The 21,811-nt window shown below is 52.1% G+C and overlaps 1 protein-coding gene across 7 annotated transcripts in view; it reads left to right on the top strand.

Annotated features, from left to right (window-relative positions):
- The window catches only part of RBM10 (RNA binding motif protein 10), a 29,231-nt gene extending 8,778 nt beyond the window's left edge, over positions 1-20,453 (top strand). For 2 of the 7 annotated variants that reach the window (XM_037512475.2, XM_037512478.1), the window contains exons 3-24: positions 5,278-5,461; positions 6,981-7,208; positions 9,094-9,163; positions 10,994-11,067; positions 12,371-12,457; positions 14,737-14,797; positions 14,932-15,108; positions 15,486-15,646; positions 15,813-15,910; positions 15,996-16,083; positions 16,662-16,848; positions 16,951-17,093; positions 17,203-17,320; positions 17,419-17,510; positions 17,611-17,775; positions 18,687-18,836; positions 18,937-19,002; positions 19,078-19,266; positions 19,353-19,427; positions 19,716-19,822; positions 19,902-20,031; positions 20,114-20,453. In XM_037512475.2, the coding sequence (XP_037368372.1) occupies positions 5,278-5,461; positions 6,981-7,208; positions 9,094-9,163; positions 10,994-11,067; positions 12,371-12,457; positions 14,737-14,797; positions 14,932-15,108; positions 15,486-15,646; positions 15,813-15,910; positions 15,996-16,083; positions 16,662-16,848; positions 16,951-17,093; positions 17,203-17,320; positions 17,419-17,510; positions 17,611-17,775; positions 18,687-18,836; positions 18,937-19,002; positions 19,078-19,266; positions 19,353-19,427; positions 19,716-19,822; positions 19,902-20,031; positions 20,114-20,239 (2,776 nt within the window). In that variant the 3' untranslated portion in view covers positions 20,240-20,453. The remainder of the gene's footprint in view (positions 1-5,277; positions 5,462-6,980; positions 7,209-9,093; positions 9,164-10,993; positions 11,068-12,370; positions 12,458-14,736; positions 14,798-14,931; positions 15,109-15,485; positions 15,647-15,812; positions 15,911-15,995; positions 16,084-16,661; positions 16,849-16,950; positions 17,094-17,202; positions 17,321-17,418; positions 17,511-17,610; positions 17,776-18,686; positions 18,837-18,936; positions 19,003-19,077; positions 19,267-19,352; positions 19,428-19,715; positions 19,823-19,901; positions 20,032-20,113) is intronic. The other 5 variants (XM_037512476.2, XM_037512477.2, XM_037512480.2 and 2 more) reach the window with 5 other exon arrangements.
- The last annotated feature ends 1,358 nt before the right edge of the window (positions 20,454-21,811 follow it).

The raw sequence follows: 21,811 nt of genomic DNA, 5'->3' as shown, positions 1-21,811 counted from the left end.
CTATTTGTTTTTTTTTGTTTGTTTGTTTATACATGCACTGGGTACAGTCAGAAACGCGGGAAGGTGAGAGAATTCACCAGAGCCAGAGCAGGGAGCAGAGCAGGCAGAGGGACCGAGGTACACTGCTGAGGGGAGCAGCGGGCGGCAGGAGAGGTCTGCGCGCCATGTGGGACCCTCCTCTGGTGGCCGGGGAGCAGCCGGGGATCGAACCGGCACCACAGAGGCCGCGGGCAGCTTCGCAACCCAGCGCTCAACGGCTGCGCCACCGGGGAGGCCCTATTGTCAATTTTTTTGAAGCTAGATTCCGTTTTTTTTCCTTTTATGACTTATGCTTTTTTGCTTAAAAAGGCCTTACCCATACTTGAGGTGATCAGGTTTTTTCCTTAGATTTTCTTTCCAATATTTTTATGGTTTCTATTCTGTAATTTAAATTTTTGATGTAATTTGGTATAAGAAATGAGGTAGATAAAGAACTTAATTTTTTTTTCGGGTCAAAAGCTTACTGTAAGAACCAGATAGTGAATACTTTTTGGCATTGCAGACCATGTAGTCTCTGGTGCTGCTCCATGACTGGAAGCAGCCACAGACTTTGTAAATGAATGTCCATAGCTGTGTTCCACGAAAACTTAGAGGTGATGGGATTTGGCCCACCTGCTGTAGTTTGTGGATCCCTGCACCAGACAGTTGTTGCAACTAGTATTCATTGGCTAATCCATTTACCCCCACTCTTTTTTGGCTTAGTCTGCATTTTACATGTGTGTTTTTGTATACTGTGAACTCTGGACATTTTCACTGATCTGTCCATTCATGTTTTAATTGTTTTACCTTTGTAAGAAGTTTTAATATTTGGTGCGATTCCTCTCCCCCTCATCAGTCTTTTTTTACGCAGAATTTTTCCTGACAGTTCTAGTTGTTTCTCATCTTTTGCTGCTATAAACAGTACTTACTGTAGTACATAATGTTTTTGTACATGTGCAGGTATATCTACATTAAATTCCTAGGCGAATTGTGGGTCAGAGGGTATATGGATTTTTGGTTTTGCAGGCTATTGCCAACTTCTCCTCCATAGGGATTGTTTCATTTTCACTCCTACCAGCAATACAAGAATGCTTATTTCCCACACATCCTTGCCAACAGTTTGTTGTCAAATATTTGTACTTTTGAAGACTTATTGAGTTAAAAACATTCTGCCACAAATCTTCCCTTACAGAAGAGTTCCAAATAGTATATGTAGATTCTCCCCACTCCAGGAGGTAGAACTTAATTTTCCTTCTCTTATGTGTGGGCTGTTCTTTGTGACTTGCTTCTAAAGTGTAGAACAGGAAAAAGATAAACCTTACAGTGGAGAAGAAACCTCGCAGATCCCACCATAACCAGATGATCAAGATCAGCTTCACCAATGATAAGTCATAATGACATCATGTGTCCTTGGTGTTTTTCTGCAATCAAATGGTAGCTCGCCTGTATAGTAGTCCCCCCACCAAAAAAAAAAAAAAAATCCCATAATCTCTATAACCTCCAGTTTAATCACAGGAACACATCAGACAAACCCCAGTTGAGGCACATTCTACAAAAAATGTGAGCACTCTTCAAAACTGTCCAGGTCATTCAAAAAAAAAAAAAAACAGACAAAAGACAAACAGCAACAAAAACAAGGAAGACTGGGAAGTTGTTCATAAACCAGAGGAGACTAAGGGATTGTAATGACTAAATGAAATATGATATCCTGGATTCAATCCTGAAACAAAGAGGATATTAGTGGAAAAAATGGTGAAATCCTAACGAGGTCTATATTTAAATAACTTCTTAGGTTTTTTTTTTAAAGATTTATTTTACTTTATACATACAAGAGCTGGGGTGTAGGCCAGAGGTGTGTGTTGGGGGTGAGAGGATTTACCAGAGATGTGGGGAGCAGAACAGGGAGATCTACTAAAATATACTGCTGAGGGGAGCAGCTGGCAAGGGAGAAGTCTGCTGCGCCATGTGGGTCAGCTTCCTGGCCAGGGATCCGACTTGTGCTACAGTGGCTGCCGAAAGATTCGTAGTACTGAGACTTACCCCTTGAGCCACCAGGAAGGCCCTTTAACGTCTTAGTTTTGACAACTGTACCTTCTGTTAACATCAAGGGAAGCTGGGTGGAGCATTTTGAAAACTGTTCACTCTTTGAACTTTCTGTAAATGTCAAATAAGTTTGAGTTCATCAAGATTAGGATTTTCTTTCAAGATCCACTTATTTATGCATACAAGGATTGGGTCATAAGCCAGAGATGTTGGGGTGAGAGGATTCGCCAGAGACAGAGTGGGGAGCAGAACAGGCAGATCTACTGCTCAGGGAAGCAGCGGGAGAGGCAGGAGAGGTCTGCTGCACCTCGTGGGTCAGCCCCCTGGCCGGCTGGGGATGGAAATTGTGCTGCAATGGCTGGCCACAGATTGATAGCGCTGTCTTTAACCCCTGCACCACTGGGAGGCCCAAGGTTAGGAATTTTTGTACATCCAAATGTTAGGGGGAAAAGGATGTCCTAAAGCTAATTCCGTACAGGCTTTGTGGACTCCACCCCCACCCCAGGCCAAAGCCAAAGACACTGGGAACTCCAAATCCCATCACCACCAAAGGGAAGGCAGCTGGGACCTGAGGGTGGGGTTAAGCAGCCAGGTTGGTATAAAGCCAGACATGTGGGCTTTGGAGGGGGTCCCCCATTTTGGCTCTCCGCCAGCTCGGAGCGTCCGGCCAGCTCGGAGAGTGCCTTTGGGTTTCCAGGTTGGCGGATCGGGTAGGACGCATTAAAGACTTTATTTCCCTATTTTCTCCCTGAGTTGTACATTTTCCTTATTTCCTTTTCCCTTGTAAATAAACCTTTTACTAACCTTTTGTGTGCGCCTGTAGTGGAGTATTCATAAGTCCCTTTTAAGCGCGCAGGTGAGGACCCACAGCCAGCCAACCCATTCAATATCGGGGCTGCCCTATAACACAAGGACACTATTACAGAGAGTGAGAAGAAAACTCATAGAATGGGAGAACATATTTGTGACTCATATATCTGATAAGGGATTAACACCCAGAATACATAAAGAACTCCGACAACAGGAAAAAAAAAATTCAAAATTGGGCAAAAAACTTGAATAGCCATTTCTCCAAAGAAGATATACAAATTATATACATGAAAAGATGCAGAATAACAAGTATTGGTGAGAGAATGTGGACAAATTGGAGCCTTTGTGCATTGCTGGTAGGAATGTAAAATGCTGCATTCACTGTGGAACAGTTTATTGTCAGTTCCTTAAAAAACAAAAGATAGGATTGTAGTATGATCCAGTAATTTAATTCCTAGGTATGTATCCAAAGCAAATGAAAGCAAGGCTCAAACAAGATACTTGTACACCATCCCCAGCATTATTCCCAGTAACCAAAACAACCAAGTAGGTAGAAAGGATTCAGGTGTCCAACAACTGAGTGGATAAACAAAATGGTATATGCAGTATGTGCATACATATTCCGCCATAAGGAGTGAAATTCTGGTACATTCTACATCAGGAATGAACCTTGGAAAAACCATGCTCAGTGACATATAGACACAAAAGGACAAATGTGATTTAACTTACATGAGGTATCTGGAATAGACAAATTTAGAGACAGTAGAATAGAGGTTGCAGGGTGGATTGGGGAGTTAACATTTAATGGGTACAGAGCTTCACTTTGGGCTGGTGAAAACGTTCTGAAAATAAATAGTAATGATGAATTTAAATGTTTATTTTTAAAAGTGTCTATGCAGTGTAGTTTTAATTTTTATCTTTCATTCTAAGTAAGATTATCTTTTCGAAAATAAGTTGTATTTCTCTTCTATGAATTGTTTCTTTCCTTTCCCATATTTTTTTCCCAGTTTATTGTTGGTCTTGACTTGGCTTACAATGGTTTTTGGTGTTTATTTCTTTTTCCCCCCAGGCAGAAGTGGTTTATTTTTATATTGTTGAATTTAATGTTTTCTTCTATAGGTTCTGAATTTTGGTCATAGTTTTTTCATTTCAAATTGAATTGTGAAATTATCCCATGTTTTCTTCTTTTATGGTTTCATTTCTTCCGTTTAAATCTTTGATCCATTTCAAATGAATCCTGATTATATGTGTGAAGTACAGTCATGAAGTCTTGCACATGTCTAGATTTTTAACCTTTGGATGCAGTAATACTTGGGATCTTACTATTTTCTAAACAGTGCCTATCTGAACACACACAAGGTATTTATTTCTGCATATTAATTTTGTATACAGCATCTTTACTGATGTATGTTGTATTTTTAATGATTTTTCAGTTGATTTTCTTAAACTTTGTGCACATATCCTCATATCTACAGATAATGGTAATTTTACCTTCTCCTTTCCAGCTTTTAATCACTTTTCTTTGTTCCCTTGTCTGTCTTAGCTAGTATACTCAGAATAATGTTCATAATGGTCAGTCTGGTGTCACTCCTGACCAGAATTGGGATCCTGCTATTAGTAACTCTATTGTTGTGTCTGTTTATTCTTGTTTTAAATAAACATGTGTGGGTTGCTTTTAGAGTACTTTAATCAAATTGCTCTCTTACCAAAAAATAATTATTGGGCACTGACTAAAGAACTAGGCGCTGAGCTAAGTTTAGGGGAATAGGGTAGTGAGCCAAATAAGTATGATTTTAATTTCCCAGAATTCAACAATCTAGTTATTTTTTTAAATCATCCAAGAAATGCAACTTAAATCAACTTTGAGGTAATTATTGTACAGTTATTGCAGTAGGAGAAATTTTAACAAAACAGCTGCCAGCGCTAGCAAGGTGATTGTGATACAGAGGGGTGGAGTGGTACAGAACATGAGGCTGAGGGAGAGAGTCAGTAGGGGTCTGACCTGAAGGACCTTGCAGACCTTGTAGGATCTTGGTGAGCATTTTGGTGTTTTATCTTAGAATAAGAGATAGCCACTAATGGGAGTGATATGTTTGGGCTTGATTAGCTTGACTTCATTGAACATTCACCTTGAGATCTAGAGAATAAACTGGTGGAGGCCTGGGTAGAGGTGAGGAGGCCATGCCAGTGAAGGCACACAGGTGTGGACTGGAGGAGTGGGGGAGAGAAGAACCACCTTGAGTTAGATTTGAGAGAGCTGGAAGCTGAATTGCCCTGTGGGGAAAGGATTTCAGGATCCCTGCCCGGGGTGGGCCTGAGGACATCAAAGGAGTGGGTGTGTGGAGGTCACCCTTACTTCTTGTACCCTTCAGTGAAGACCCTCTAATTCCTCCTTTCTCCCCCCAGAGGTGGTCGCGGAGACAGAACTGGCCGCTATGGAGCCACGGACCGTTCACAGGATGATGGTGGGGAGAATCGCAGCCGAGACCATGACTACCGGGACATGGACTACCGTTCGTACCCCCGAGAGTATGGCAGCCAGGAAGGCAAGCATGACTATGACGACTCATCTGAGGAGCAGAGTGCAGAGGTGAGGACTGGGGAAGGCCTGGACAGGCTTCTGCAGGGCCTCTTTCTAGCTGCAGCACTGTGTGCAGGTACCTCTTGGCCCCCGTGCCTTTGGACTGTGCTCGGTGGCTTTGCCTCACCTGGAGGGTCTGTCCCCATTCCCCTTTCTGAGGACTCCTCTCCCAAGTTAGGTCTCCCTCACTTCCATATGCTTGGCTCTGTACTTCTGAGGGCCCCTGGCTACCACCTCTCTCCCTTCCTCCCTGTTATCCAGTTTGGATCCAGGGTTGTACTGCCTGCTCCCAGCTAACTGGGGCGCTTGAAGAGCCTTTTTCATGGGACCCGGCGTCTGGGGTTGGGAAAACAACTGGGAAATAGGATATCACCATGCAGAGCAGCTGTGGGAGGCCAACTGTAGGCATTCTGGTAGTGGTAGAGCTCTAGATGAAAGGAAAAGACTCCCTCGGGCCTCTCCTTTGAGCTCAGGGTAACCTATTCCATTTTGGAGAGTTAGCCCTGGCCTGATGGGTAAGGGAAGCATGATTCTCACCATCAGGGAGCACCCATTTGAAGGGAAGGAATAACATTACCTTAGGGGAACCCCAGTTTAGGGGGAGGGGGAAGGTCAGGGCCCTGGCCCAAGCAAGCAGATAACTCTCCTTTTCAGAGAGGTGGGAAGGTTATTGTAACTCCAGCCCTGGTGGAAGAGTGTGGTCCTTCAGTTACCCTCTGGGGAGGTGAATCCAGTGCAGAGACCGCCATGGTGGGCAGCCAGACTTCGCCAGGGTACTAAATAGGCCCTGGATAGATCCCTGGGGAAGAGAAGAAGTAGAGCACTGAGTTATCTGAACCCCTAAAGGAAGGAGGGACTGGACCCAGGCCTGGCCTTCTTAGTCCTAGAAGGATGGTTTGGGTACCACCCAAGAACCCAGCAACCATAATCTGTTAGGAGGGAGCCTAGTAGCGAGGGAGGATTGCCTAGGTAGATGATCAGGGACCAAAGGGTGGTGCTGTGGCTCTCGCACCTTCCTGTGTCCCTTTTTGGCTGGCTCTGGCCAAGATCTTAAGCTCTTCCTATACCAACAACTTGATTGAAGGACCCAGGCTCAGGTCCAGACAGGGGAAGTGATGTATAGCCTTCTGAGGCACAAGGAAAAAATGTGCTTACTATTGAGCTGACTGGGGGTGGGGGAGGAGAAACAGGGCAGGGTTTAGTGTGCCGAATCCAGACCCATCCTCCCAAGGGAGTTTAAGCAATGTCTGGTCACCTGCCTGTGTGAGTTCTCTCCCACGCCAATACTGCTGCCGGCTTCTCCCCCTCCCCACCCAGGCAGCCCCCCAAAGTGTCCAGTGGAGGATTTCCAGCCTCAGAACGGTTGCAGTCCACAGCCTACCCACTCTGCCTGCCCCGAACCTTTAGCCGGAGCCCGCCCACCCCTGGCTTTCAGAGCCTGCCTGCCTCAGAGAGCCAGCGGCCAGCCCCTAGGCCCACCCCAGACTGACTGCCCGTCTGGTGTCTCTCGTCTCATTCTGTCGGCCAGGATTCCTACGAGGCCTCCCCGGGCTCCGAGACTCAGCGTAGGCGGCGGCGGCGGCACAGGCACAGCCCCACCGGCCCGCCAGGCTTCCCCCGAGACGGCGACTATCGGGACCAGGACTATCGGACCGAGCAAGGGGAGGAGGAGGAGGAGGATGAGGAGGAGGAGGAGGAGAAGGCCAGTAACATCGTCATGCTGAGGATGCTGCCACAGGCAGCCACTGAGGATGACGTACGTGCCCCCCATGGCCCCTGGCAGGCAGCAGAGCAGGAGGCCAGGCTGGGTCTCCTCAAGGGCCCTCAACTTCTCCCTCACCTTCTCCCTCACCCCCAACCTCAGCACATTTCATCCCTTCTCCCCACCAGCTCCTGTCCCCCAGCACTGATCTGTCCTTTTGCCAGGCCGCGTCGTCTCCTGGTCTAGAAGGGAAGAGTGTCTGGCAGACTAGCTGGACCAAGGGACTCAGTGGTGGGTGTGGGAGGGAGTAGAACATTCTTCCCGCACTCGCCACTGCTCCATTGTGTATATGTTGATTAAGGGCCAGCTCACCAGGCCTCGTGCTTGGTATTGCCGGTGGCAGAGATGATGCAGAGACCCTGCAGCCCTGAGGGTGGGAAAGGTCCCCATGGGATTTTTTGAGGTTTCATTCTCATTCCTCCCACTCCACCTTCCTTTGTCAACAGCATCATATCTTGGCACTGGCCTGGAGACAGAGCCTAGGGTACCTTTTTGACTTTCTTCGATGCTGCTGACAGCCTCCCTGCCATTATTTGTTGAGACATTTCCTTCCATCTTCTCTCTATTCTCCTATGTTTCTTTCTCCTACACACCTCTAATGAGCCCTAGTAAAATGCCACAGGGGCCACTAAAATAGCATCCTCACTAGTCTCTCCCTGATTCTTATCCTTGTTGCTGTGTCCCCTTCCTGTGAATTTTCTGCTTCTTAGCTCACCTCTAAAATCGGCCAGCTGCTTATTTTGTCACAGAATCTCCTCTCCTCTCCCCCCCCTCCCCCGCCCCGCCCCGCCCCGTGTCTTTGAGAGCTTCTTAAGGCTGGCCCTCCTGTTCTGGTCAGGGTCATGTAGTAGCTGAGTGCTGGTAATTGTTGAGAATTTATCACAGGGTGGGCCATATGCCAGGTGTGGTTTGATCCTCACAGCTACCCTGCGGGAAGGTTCTCTTTTTTTCCATCCTGCTGATGAGGAAGCCACGCCCTCAGCTGTGAAGAGACTTGCCCAGGCCCCAAGGCCAGTGAGTGGCAGAGTGGAACCACAGGGTTCACTTCTTGTTTCCTGAACCCTCCCTTAACGTTTGCTGTCCTGATCTTCTAAATCTCCTCAAACAAGGGTGTGTCTGTCTGTCTGTCTGTCTGTCTGTCTGTCTGTGTTTGTTTAATCTTTCTCTAACCTGAAGAGGAAACTGCAGCCAAAGGCATTAGGACTCCTGCTGGAGAATGCCTGATAAAGGCTCCTAGTCTTCCTTCAGCAAGAGGCACCACAGGCCAAAGAGGCCCTGCCTCAGCTGGCCCAAATCCCAAGTGGCCTCTGCAGCCTCCCTCTGGTTTACTTCATCCAGGAAGCTTTCCAAACCCCATGACTATGCCTTTTTGTTTCTGCCCCAAGTTACTGTTCCACTCATAGTCTGGGGAACATGGTTGGGATTTCCCCAGACTCTATTCCTTCCCAATTTGCTGTTTTATCTCGTGTGTTTCTTTTGATGCGAGGTGGAGGGCAGTCCTCTTGTGAAGGGCAGGAATGGCATCCCAGCTTTCCTTGCTTTGTGAGTGCCCTGAGCCCGTTGTCAGACCCTCCCTGCCCATCATTCTACAGTTGCTGGCCTGCTTGCTTTCTTATTGTTCTCTGCCCCTGATGGTCATCACACTGCCACACTTCACCCTGCACTGTGCCCCTTTTTTCCTTTGACTCACTCTCTGCAAGTCTGGGGCCGAAAGCTGAGCCTGGGAATAGGTGTGGGTCTGGGGCTGTGGTCACTCGGTGGGGAAGCCCTGAGAGGGAGAGGAGACCATGTGCACGGTCCTTGGAGGCCTCCAGCTGGCCAGAGATACCCAGCTGTCCCCTTGTGCTGAGCCTGCCCCAATCTGTATCTCCCCGTACAGATCCGTGGCCAGCTGCAGTCCCATGGTGTCCAAGCCCGGGAAGTCCGGCTGATGCGGAACAAATCCTCAGGTGAGCTTTTGTTCCAGTGCCCTCCCCTTCTGCTGGCCAGTCTCAGCCTTCGAGTCTCCCTCCTGCCTCTGCCTTCCCCATCACCCTCCCCACCCTGCCTTCCGGCCACAGCTGGGAATGGGCAGCTTGGGGTGCCCTCTCTTCTCTTGCCCTCATCCCACTCCTCACAGTTCCAGCCAACAGCCTGGGGCTATTGGGGAGGGGGTGCAGTGATGAGCTGAGCACTCTCCGGGGACAGGCCCAGGGCCAGGCTCTGGGGAACCCTCCTCTCTGAGACTCTTAAATATCTGAGATGGTAAACTCTTCCCCGCCCCCCCCCCAGATATACTCCCTTCCCTCTCCTCCTCCTTCCCCTGCCCCTTGTTCTCCCCTACATTTTTCTGGTACCAGCCTCTGTCCAGAAAGTTGGTCTGACATGGCCCTACCCATGTGTCCCAAGAGGGGAGGCAGGGAATGGCTCTCCTCCAAGGGCAAGGCCTGAGAAACAGCCAGGATTTCTGGCCTCGCTTATTCCCTCCCTCCCTCTTGCAGGCTGCTGGGAACAGGCCTGAGGTTAGCAGGGGGGTGGTGGGGGGAGTTGTCTCTGCAGGATCTCTCACCCAGGCTCCCCAAGGCAGGCACAGTGGGGCCTCACTCTGCCTGGGTTTCTCTCTCCATCTCTCATTCTCCTCCCTCCACATTTCTCTCTTTTTCTCCCTCCCTTTCCTTCCTTCCCTCTCTCTCCCTCTCCCTCTCCCTTCTTTTCTTTCAGTTCCATCCTCCTGTGCATCCTAATGGTTATTCTTTTGGAGACCAAGCATGCCCCCTCCCCCAAGCCCCACCACATCTAAACCCTCTCTGTGTGTATACCACCAAAGGAGGAGATGCTTTCTTATGGCCTCACCTTGGGTCCCTTTGCCAGCCCCGGTCAGGCCCTGAGTCTCTTGGTAGTATGTAGGTCTTGTGTGCTTCACCTCAGCTAAACCACGTACTGACTGATTCTGGGTCTCTCTCCCAGAGGTGGTGTCCCAGGTACAGCCCTCTGTAACCTGAGCAGTTCTCCTAGGCACCCACTGATTTTTTTTTTTTTTTTTTTTTTTACTCTTAAGGTCCCCCTGGCTGATCCCAATTCCCATTCTCCTTCTATCTCAGAGATCCTAGACTGTGGGTGACTATAATCTCTCCCCAGCTTGACCCCCAAAGTGGCTCCCTGATAAAGCTCACCTCTCCTGTTCTATAGTAAGGAGACTGAGGTGACATTATGTCCCTAAAACCCTCCCTTCTCCCCCACCAGTTCCTGATGGATCTGGAGCTTTCCTAGGCTCATAGAATAGCCTGACCCAGCTTCTCCTTTGCTCCTGTTACAGGGCCCCTCCAGCACCTCTGGCCTTGTGCTGGGTTCTGCCCTTCACTTTTTTATTCTGGTCCATGTGGGGGCAGCAGCCTGCCCATCTGCCCTCCTTCTCTGGAGACAGACCTCTACTTCTGCCCTTTCCCTCCCAGCTTCTTCTCTCCATCTCTCACCCCAGACTGGCCAGGCAGTTCTGCCTGAGCCCCATCTCGCTCTATCTTCCCGGCTGGTGTGTGTGTATCTCCTCCTTGCCTCCCCCGCCTCTCCGGTTCTGACTTCCTCCCTTCCCCTTCCCTCTTTCTTGCCCTCCAGGCCATCTACCTTGCCTCCCACTCCCTAGTCTCTTTCTTATTTCTTCTCTCTCTCCCTTCTTCCTCTCTCCTCTCCCCCCTTCCCTTTCTGCCCCCCGGTCCTCTCCCCTCGGGTCCCGCCCCCGGGAACACCGTGTGTCCAAAGCTGTTGACTAACCCACTGCGTCTGTATCTGAATGCTGTCTCCAGGTCAGAGCCGGGGCTTCGCCTTCGTCGAGTTTAGTCACTTGCAGGACGCTACACGATGGATGGAAGCCAATCAGGTTGCTTTGCCGCACTTGAACCCCCCCCCAAAACAAATACTACTTTGTAATCGAGCGCTCCCATCGCCTGATTCTTATGGACACAGTTCCCTGCCCTGTGTCCCATCCCCCAACCCTCTCTCTCCCCTTGCTGACCCTCACTATCTCCTCTTCCCATCTCTCGCTACCTACTGGGCTTCCCGCTCCCCACCGGGCTTCCGGTCAAGAGCCCACACTCACTGCCCATCCTTTCCTGCCGCAAGGCACTAGCTCTGTCCCTCCACCTCTCCCTGCTGAACTTTCAGAAAAAGGGCTGCCAGAGGGGGTGGGCTATTCTTCTAGGTTCCCACTCCCAGGGGGCTGCCCTGCTCTGGGTCGAGCCAGAGCCAGGACATCAGGCACCACTGGATATCTAGCCGCTGGGCACTTTAGCTGTTGGTACATTAACTAGCAGGTCCCTTTTTGCCAGCTCCCTGCATGTGAGTTTGACCCTTTGATTTCCATGAGAGAGGCCGCCACTGGTCTGTTGATCTAAGTACTGGTCAAGTGTGGTAGTTCCATTCACCTGGACTGACTTGTGTTGTCCCATGCCTCCCACTGCGCCTCCTCCCGCAGTAATCACTGCTCCCTCTCTCCTGCCCCACTTGAGGGAAGGGAGCCTGCTCCCTCAGCCCAGCCTGCTGGTGTGGTGTGGGACACTGACGGAGAGCCTGGGGGGCAGGGGCAGATCTGGTGGCAGGGGGCTCAGCAGGGGTGGCCCTGGGGCCATCTCTGCCCGTTCTTAGGTTCATAGGCTAGTGCTGTAGGCCCAGGACCCAGCCAGCCTCGGAAGACAGCCTCACAGCAGGAACTTCCAGCTTTTACATATGGCTCTTTCTTCTTCCCCTTCTCCAGCACTAGCGCTCGTGCGCTCTGCTCTCTCTCTTTTTCTCTCCCCTCCTCTCCCTCCCTACCCTTCCCCTCTCACCCGCAGTGTAGCCTGTGTAGTGCTGGCCCTGGGTGTGGCCTGGCAGTGACAGGGCTGAGTGGGGGGGTTTCTCCCACTGTCCGGCAAGCGTCGGCCAGCCGAGCACTGTGTGCCTGGTGGCGTGTGTTCACGTGTGCGTGCGCGTGCCCGGAAAGGCAGCAAACAGCTGTGCCCAAGGGCTGTGGCGCCTTCCCTCCCTCCTTCCCTTCCTTCTTCCCTCGTCCGTTCTCCGACCTCCCTCCGCTCCCTGTCCCTCATCCATCCAGCTGAAGGGCTCGCTCACTCTCTTCTCCTGTGCTGAGACGGTGCGTGGGGCACTGCTGCCTGGGCCTCACTGCAGTCTGCTTTTTCCCACAGCACTCCCTCAACATCCTGGGCCAGAAGGTCTCCATGCACTACAGTGACCCCAAGCCCAAGATCAATGAGGACTGGCTGTGTAACAAGGTACAGGGGCGGTGGGCGGCAGTTGCCATGGATAGAGGCACCAACCGCAGTGGTGGCAACATCTCTATTTCCCTGGGTGCTCTGAGGTGGCCTGGCATTGAGGACCGGCTCGGCTCAAGTAGCCTCTGTTCCTTGCCACCCACCCCTCAGTGTGTACTGAGCTTCACACGGTGCCAGGCTCTGCCTTTATGAAGAACTATCTTGCCCAAAGTCCCAGGAAAGTTTCAACAAATACTTACCTAAATGACTGGTGACTGTGGAGACAAAACATGGTGGGTGAAGTGTGGACTTCAGGTAGTTCTTGTCTCAGGACTGTCCACCTGTGTCCATGCAGGCGTTTCTTTCAACAAACCTGCCCCTTTCAAATGCAGCTGTTTCTGCCTGTGTCTATGCAGGTGCTTTCTTCTCCCTTTTCTCTTTTTTTCCTAATAAACCTGCCCTTCTAAGTGCAAACACACGCATGCATGCATACACAAACACTCACACACGCACACAGAGTCTTCAAAGCCAGTTGGCTACAGCGAGACTCCTAGATCTGCCTTGATTTTGGTCAGACTTCTGAAGCTCTCTTAAGCTCCCTGTCCCCATCTTTGACATTCGAATACTAATGATACCTCTCCCCAAGAGGGTTGGGAGAATTAAAACACAGCAGAGGGAGTGCTGTGTTGACGAGAGGGTAACACTCTGAACAACACCCGACCCAGAGTTAGTTACATGTCAGCTGTTATCCTAAAGGAGGAAAGAGCTGGGTGTTCTGAGTACCTGAGTCAGGCAACCCAGCTACTCTTGACAAAGTCACGTCCGCCTGAGACTGAGGGAACAAGGTTCGGCAGTTGTATTTCCTAAGAGGAAGCTGAGGCTCAAGGAGGGAGAACCCCAGGGAGGCTTGAGCTGAGACTTTCTGCTTATCATAGGGGTAGGTCTACCCAGGAACTAGCTTCGTCAGCAGCCCCGTTACAGCCTTGTGACCCCCACAGCCCCCCACTCAGCTGGCTGCCCGTCCTGACCCCTGGGGGGCCAAGAGCTTGCAGAGGTTCTCACCCACAAAGAGCTCTGCCTAGGAAATGGCATAGTGTCTGTTTGCGTTACAGAAATGGTGATGCTAGAGGGCAGGTTCCAGTGTCTAGGGAATTGGGCATAAAGTGACAGGGACTACATCCTGCTTACATTTTCATTTTCATGTACTTCTTGAAACCAGGGCATTCGCTTATTTTCTTTTACCCCCCATATCTTGTCGCTCTTCAGGTCTTGTCACTTCCATCACAGAAATGCCACCTTCCCTCCCTTACCATTCCTGTTGCTCAGGCCAGTCCTTACCCCCTTATCTAAACAGTCACTGGATCCCTCTTTGGTATGTTGACCTCCTGCCTCTTTGCCCTGCCCCTCCATCCGTAACATTCCTCAAAACCACCTCTGACCATGTTCCTCCACTGCTGAAAACCTCTTACTACTCCGAGCCCAAGAATGATGATACTCCAGTGGCATCTTCCCTGTCCAGCCTCTTGCTTTTACGCCTCCACTCAGCCTTCTACACCAACTGGAAATCTCCTGTTCCCTTTGCTAGTATTTGCTTCCCAGCCAACCTAAACTGCTGGGCCTCCCAGATCAAACATCCCTGCTCACTGCCCCCAGCTGAGTGAGCCAAGCCCCTCTTGGACCTTTCTCCTCTCTTGGTGACCACTCCACAGACTGACTAGTTCTCACTGCTGCATCTGCTCCCTGTTGTCAGGCTGTGAGGGCAGTGCGGCAGGGCCTGGCATAGAAACAGTGCTCAGAGAAAGATGTGGTAGAAGGGGGGGGGGTTTCAGGAGGCTGGAATACCCAAGGTAGAGTCTCAATAGCTACAGGTTCCAACCGAGTCCTCAAGATGAAGGATGGGTAGGGAACTACTGTGAGTAGCCACAGGGGCTACTAGCTTCCAGGGATAGAAGCATTGGTTTCTGAAGAGAAGCACTTTCTGGAAGGAAGAACCTACTAAAGAGATGTGGGCTTAGGAGTCCTGACAGTTGGTACTTCAGAGGAGGCAGCAGTTATAGAGGGGCATTGGAGGGGGTCCTAGGGGGGTTGTTGGCACTGGGAACACGTTGAAACCATATAAAGGGAAGATGCACAGTACTGAGGATGACAGCCAGGATCCCAGAACCCCCTGCCACCCCTGACCCTGGAACCTTCCTACTTGGGGCATTGTGGGGTTCCTGAGGGATCTTTAGATCCAAGTTTGGAGGGTGAAATAGAGAGCCCCCACCCCACCCCCTGACGGCCTGGCCTGTGCCTCACAGTGTGGAGTCCAGAACTTCAAACGCCGTGAGAAGTGCTTCAAATGTGGTGTGCCCAAGTCAGGTGAGGCCCTCCTACCTCTCTTCTCCTTGGGATGCCGGTGGGAGAAGGGTGAGGGGCCAGTGCTTAGGGAGGAGGGTGACCAGCCTTGGCACCTTCTCCTTTTGTCATCACATTATCTCTCTTACCCCTGACAGAGGCAGAGCAGAAGCTGCCCCTTGGTACAAGGCTGGATCAGCAAACGCTGCCACTGAGTGGACGAGAACTAAGCCAGGGCCTGCTTCCCCTGCCACAGCCCTATCAGGCCCAGGGAGTGCTGGCCTCCCAAGCCTTGTCCCAGGGCTCGGAGCCAAGCTCGGAGAATGCCAACGACAGTGAGTCAATTGTTCCTTCCTTCCTCCCTGCCCTACGGTGTCTGGGCTGGACTCTAAGGCCAGAGAGATGGTGGTGATCAGGACTTAGTCCTCCCAGGGGTCTGCGCCTGGTGGGGGGACAGACTTGTGATGCAGGGAGAGCAGGGGAGGAGCATTGCCCGACTCGACTTTGGGGATGTGTTGGGAAGGTTTTCGGCAGGTGAGCGACTGAGCTGGGACTTGGACTGACAAGCAGAGTTAATCCAGGAGGAAGAGGTGAGAGGAAGCAGCAGGTGCAAAGACATGGAGGCCAGAGGAGAGGGAGCAGTGGAGAGCCACCAGAGGGTGGGGCTGGAGCAGAATGTCGGGTGCCCCTAATGCTGGGCCCCTTCCCACAGCCATCATTTTGCGCAACCTGAACCCACATAGCACCATGGACTCCATCCTGGGGGCCTTGGCACCCTACGCGGTGCTGTCCTCCTCCAATGTACGTGTCATCAAGGACAAGCAAACCCAGCTGAACCGTGGCTTCGCCTTCATCCAGCTCTCCACCATCGTGGTGAGGGCGGCACAGGGGGGGGGCCGGGCAGCCGGGTCCCGGCCCCCGGGGAGGGAGGAGGGACACCGACACCAACCCCTCATCGCGGCCCCACTCCTGGAAATGGGGCAATGGAGCCGGGGGCCTCCCCGGGCCTGACCCTTTTGCCCCTGCCTCTCCTCCCCAGGAGGCAGCCCAGCTGCTGCAGATCCTGCAGGCCCTACACCCACCGCTAACCATCGATGGCAAAACCATCAACGTTGAGTTTGCCAAGGGTTCTAAGAGGTCAGAGCCCTACCTGTGCCCTTTCCCGGCATCCCCCCACCTCAGGGCCTCCCACCTCACTTTCTGTCTCTGACATCCTCCTCAGGGACATGGCCTCCAATGAAGGCAGTCGCATCAACGCTGCCTCTGTTGCCAGCACTGCCATTGCTGCAGCCCAGTGGGCCATCTCACAGGTACTCAGACTCCCCTCTACCCCTGGCATCCCGAAATCTGGGCTGCCTCGACCATCCATACCCTCTCTGTAAACAGAAGGGCTGGCTTGCGGTTTTGGCTTTCTATAGCCCCAAACCCTTTCCCAGTGGCTGCCTCAAGACTTTGGGGGCTTTGTTGCAAGTCCCTTCCCAGTCACTACCTGTCAGACTTTTGTCTGCTTTTCCCTTCTATTGGGTGATTATTTCATCATCCTGAATTGTTACAACTTCTTTAATAAAAAGGAATTTGTAAGTGATTGAAAGAAAATTGGGAGAAGAAAGTAAAGAAGGGGAGGATAATCTTTTCCTGGGTCTGACCCCCAACACACATGTCAGTGTCAGCTCTGGGTGTGTTTTGGTATGGATCTTTGTTCCAGTCTTGCTCTTTCTGCTACCCTGCTCTGCTGTGGATGGGCAGCCCTTGAATTTCACTTACCTGAGGGCTGCATGTTATCTGTCAGGCAGACACTATCCTCTTCTGAGGGCAGATGCTTCTTAGCAGGTTCCCCTCCCCCTGAACCCCCTCCTCTGCTAATGAGCCCCTCCCACCTGCCCCTCAGGCCTCCCAGGGTGGGGAGGGTGCCTGGGCCACCCCCGAGGAGCCTCCGGTCGACTACAGCTACTACCAACAGGATGAGGGCTATGGCGGCAGCCAAGGCACAGAGTCCTCCCTCTATGCCCATGGCTACCTCAAGGGCACCAAGGGCCCTGGCATCACTGGAACCAAAGGGGACCCAGGTGGAGCAGGTGAGCCCCAGCATCTCCCTGAGCTCACAGTACGGGGTGGCAGGCATAGGGTCTTGGGCCCTGCCATTCACAGGCATTCTCCCTCTTTGTCCCTCTGTGCAGGTCCTGAGGCCTCCCTGGAGTCTGGGGCAGACTCTGTTTCACTGCAGGCTTTTTCCCGCACCCAGCCTGGTGCTGCCCCTGGCATCTACCAGCAGTCATCAGCCGAGGCGAGTGGCAGCCAGGGCGCTGCTTCCAACAGCCAGGTGAGAAAGCTCAGAGAGGATTGTGGGGGCAGGAGGGCAGGCAGAGGGATCCTGAGGGGCTACGGCCTTGGCATACACTGAGCCCTGTTCTCTCTGGCTCCATGACCAGTCATATACCATCATGTCACCTGCTGTGCTCAAATCTGAGCTCCAGAGCCCTAGCCATCCCAGCTCAGCCCTGCCACCGGCCACCAGCCCTACTGCCCAGGAGTCCTACAGCCAGTACCGTGAGTAGCCACAGCCTGCAGGTGGCGGGTGGAGAGAGGAGAGCTTTGCACACAAGCAAGGATGAGAGTGACCTTCCCCACCCCGTTTAACTCCCCAGCTGTTCCTGATGTCTCCACCTACCAGTACGATGAGACATCCGGCTACTACTATGATCCCCAGACCGGCCTCTACTATGATCCCAACTCCCAGGTGATAGGGTGGCCCAGGGAGTGGGTTGGGTGGGGGGTCTGCTGGCACTACAGTTCCCCTTCTCAAGGTCTTAAGTCCCCTTCTTCCTTCTTCCCCTCAGTATTACTACAACGCTCAGAGCCAGCAGTACCTATACTGGGATGGGGAAAGGCGGACCTACATTCCTGCTTTAGAACAGTCAGCTGACGGGCATAAGGAGGCAGGGGCCCCCTCAAAGGAGGGCAAAGAGAAGAAGGAGAAGCACAAGACCAAGACGGCCCAACAGGTGAACTCTAGGGGTCCAGCAGTCTCTGGCTGGTTCTTTGTCTTCTCATGACTGCTTTTCTGTCATCTCCTGGCCTCACTGGCTGAGTGAAGGAGAGGGAAGGAGTAAATGCAGGCAGTAATGATGCTGAAGAGAGACCAGACTACTGGTGTAGCTCTGTTCTTTGCTAAGTGACGTGGAGCCAGGGAAGTCTTGGTACCTAGCAGGGTTGCCCACCTCCCTGAGGAGGCCAGTGCCATCTAAGTGAACCCAGTCAGCTTTCCTGTCCCCCAGCAGGACCCCTCACACTGCTGGTAGAAGTATGAGCTGGCTTGGGTATGCTGAAGCCAGGCTAGTCCTACCTGGGACAACAAATGGACTAGGCATGCATGTTCCTTTGGTTGGGCCCAGAACCCCATTCATGGCTGTGTGCGTCTGTGTGCATCTGTATCTCAGAACTCAAGCCCGGGAGGGCAAGGGTGGGCAGTGGTGTTTTGTGGTAATGAGCAATTAAAGGGAACTTCAGTGTCTGTCTATGGAGGAAGAGTAGGACAGCCCGAGAAGCAAGAAATAAGTGTTTCCTCTGCAACCTGGTAAATTCTAAAGCTGGTGTTGTGTTTGGGGAAGTGGGGGATATAGAATGTGAAATGGGGACTAAGATCATACATGTAAATTTTAAATAAACCCAGAGAAAACCATTCTGTGCATTTTAGAATATAAAAATGAAAATCCAGTGTACATCATTATGATCAGGTATCTGTCAGAATGGGGGCACGAGCTAGAGAGGGACTTGATGAGGAACAGCAGTGACAATGTGACCCAGAGATGGGGACTTCCACAGCCACCTCTGTCTGCTTGAATCTGCAGGGGTAGGAGGGTGGGGAATGCAGTTGGAGGGTTCCTGAGGCCCTCCCACCAACCCTTACCCATAGATTGCTAAGGACATGGAACGCTGGGCCCGCAGCCTCAACAAACAAAAAGAAAACTTTAAAAACAGCTTCCAGCCCATCAGCTCCCTGCGAGATGACGAAAGGCGGGAGTCAGCCACTGCAGATGCCGGCTACGCCATCCTTGAGAAAAAGGTGTGTTGTGGCCACTCACCCACATCTTTTTCCCTCCACCAATCTTGTCATCCCTCCTGTCCCTCTGGAGTCGCTGAATTTCTGTGTCCCTCTGTCCTAGGGAGCTCTAGCTGAGAGACAGCACACCAGCATGGACCTCCCGAAACTGGCCAGTGATGACCGCCCAGTGAGTGTCCAGGGCAGAAAAGGGTGGGGTACACTGATCTTACCAGACCTGACCTGCTACCCTCACTCTTGACAGAGCCCGCCACGGGGACTGGTGGCAGCCTACAGTGGGGAGAGTGACAGCGAAGAGGAGCAGGAGCGCGGGGGCCCCGAGCGGGAAGAAAAGCTCACTGACTGGCAGAAGCTGGCCTGTCTGCTCTGCCGGCGCCAGTTCCCCAGCAAGGAGGCACTTATCCGGCACCAGCAGCTCTCTGGGCTCCACAAGGTGACTGAGGGAGACTTGGCAGGGAACCCCAGCCCCCGGCCCACAGTCTTGGCCCAGCCACTTCACTCCTCCTATCCCCCTTGCAGCAAAACCTTGAGATCCACAGGCGAGCCCATCTGTCAGAAAACGAGCTGGAAGCACTTGAGAAAAATGACATGGAGGTGAGGTGTGACCCACTCTTAGGCTCCTTCCCCTCTGTTCCTTGGTGGGTACCCGTCCCTCAGGCAACTGACTCTCAAGTTCCTCATCCAGGCATAGGCTGACTGCTGTCAGGCGTCCCACATCCTATCCCTGGGAGGCTTCTTCCCGGTTAATCCATGCTGGCTGCCCGCTAGACCTCAGATGTTAGCCATATCCCACTCGCCATGGGGGTACCCACCTGCACCCATGTTTCCTGCAGATAGTGACTATCTGCCCCCCTACCCCAACATTTGCACACAAACTTTTAGCAAATGAAGTACCGGGACCGTGCTGCTGAACGCAGAGAGAAGTATGGCATCCCTGAGCCACCAGAACCCAAGAGGAGGAAGTACGGTGGCATGTCTGCAGCCTCCGTGTGAGTGACTAGGGGGCCAGGTGAGGGGCACTTGGGACTGGCAGACCAGTTACTCACACTCTACCACTGTCCACTGTAGGGACTTTGAGCAGCCCACGCGGGACGGATTGGGCAGTGACAACATCGGCAGTCGCATGCTCCAGGCCATGGGCTGGAAGGAGGGCAGTGGCCTGGGCCGCAAAAAGCAGGGCATCGTGACCCCCATTGAGGTGAGTCTCCTGTGATCCCATCCCTATCTTCTGGTCCTCCCCCAACATCTGGCCAACCTGACAGCATGCCTACCTTTCACAGGCCCAGACGCGAGTGCGGGGCTCTGGCCTGGGTGCCCGAGGCAGTTCCTATGGGGTCACTTCAACTGAGTCCTACAAGGAGACACTGCACAAGACAATGGTGACCCGCTTCAATGAGGCCCAGTGAGCAACTTCAAGAGCTACTTCACATGTCGGGGGTTCAGCCCGGGGCAAGGGAGGATGAAGTGTGGGTGGTCTGAATGGGGCCCTGTGCCTGTCTTCCAGCACACTCCCCAGCCAGAGAGGCTCTGACCAAGTTAAACTTTGAGTTGGTGACTTTTCTTAGAAAACTGGGCTGGGATCGTGTTCTTCTTTTTGTAATAAAAGGTGAAAAGTCTGCAGCCTGCAGATCTCTTTATCATACCCCCCATGGTTTGCGACCCACACGGAGACATGAACATACGTAGACTTGGACAGGGACTTCATCAGGCTGAGGTGGGTGACGGTGGTATTCACGGTGTTTGGTGCATTCTGGCTATCAGCTCTGGGAGGAGGGCAGAACATGGGGTTCCGGCTAGTGTCCCAACATGCAAAATCCTGGTCACAGCCCCTTACCAGTGTCCGATCCAGAAGATTGCTCTGTACCAGGAAATGGAACACCCAGGACACCATCAGATCAGTACTGGAATTCTCCCTGGGTCAGCGCCAGAACTAGGGGACTGACCCCCACCCACGTTGCTGACTGCACTTGCAGTTCAGCCCCAAGGCTAAACCACACTTGGCTCTCCCTGGGTATGGGAATCATGCCTTAGGGCATCACCAAGTGGACCACACTCTGGTGCCAGCTAGCCCTATGCTCTCAACTGATCACCCCAGAGGAGTGGAGGTAGAGGAATCTCAGGGTGCCCATCAGGACCACTTGGGTCCACCCTTTTCCCCATCTTTTCCTTGACTGTTAGCACAGCACCCCACCCATCTGGTCATTGCCAGTCTGCACCCTGTGATTCCTAAGTACATGTGAGCGCCCTCGGCTCAGGTTTGCGTACAGCAGAACACAAAGCTGGGGCTGCCCTCTTGGCCTCAGTGGGCTGGGCTGTGAAGTGGCTCCCCAAATACATGCTTGTGAGTAACTGGCACAAAGCCCCTCGCCCATTTATGTGCATTCTGATGTTGCCCTTCACCAGTTGAAAGAGGTAAGGTTAGAAAGAGGAGGGCTCCTAGAATGGTGCTGATATGGGGTGAGGATGCTCCCCAGTGAGGAGGGCCAGGGTGAGAGAGAAATGGGAATAGAGGCCCCCCAAAAGAGCACCCATCAAGATGGGCAACCTTCAGTCTGGAAGCGCCTTCATATTCCCTTGCCTTCTCCAGAGCATGGCTCCTGGAGTCCCTTGTGGATGGCTGGCAGTGGCAAACTTTGCTGGTTGGAATAAAGGTAAACATGCTTACCCTGTAACCCAGCGATTCCACTTAGATATCCCCCCCCCAGGTAAATGCAAACATGTGAATGAAAGGGCTTGTTACATGGTGTATTCATAGCAGCTGTGCTCCTAACAACCAAACTCTGGGAACAACTCAGATCCAACAAGAGGAGAAAGAGAGCAATATCCAGCAATAAAAAGGAACAAAATAGTTAAAAAAGACCTCTTCCATTTATGTGAAGTTCTCAACGTATTTGTGGTGATAGTAGTCAGTGGGGTGGTAGGGAGGGTTGTAGGTAGCTTTCTGGGATAATGAAGATTCTACATCTTGACTGGGGTGC

Source organism: Talpa occidentalis, unplaced genomic scaffold (genome assembly GCF_014898055.3).
Source record: "Talpa occidentalis isolate TD23 unplaced genomic scaffold, MPIMG_talOcc4v2.1 talOcc4.15, whole genome shotgun sequence".
NCBI classification, from domain to species: Eukaryota; Metazoa; Chordata; class Mammalia; order Eulipotyphla; family Talpidae; genus Talpa; species Talpa occidentalis.
This window is presented reverse-complemented; position numbering and strand designations above follow the sequence as displayed.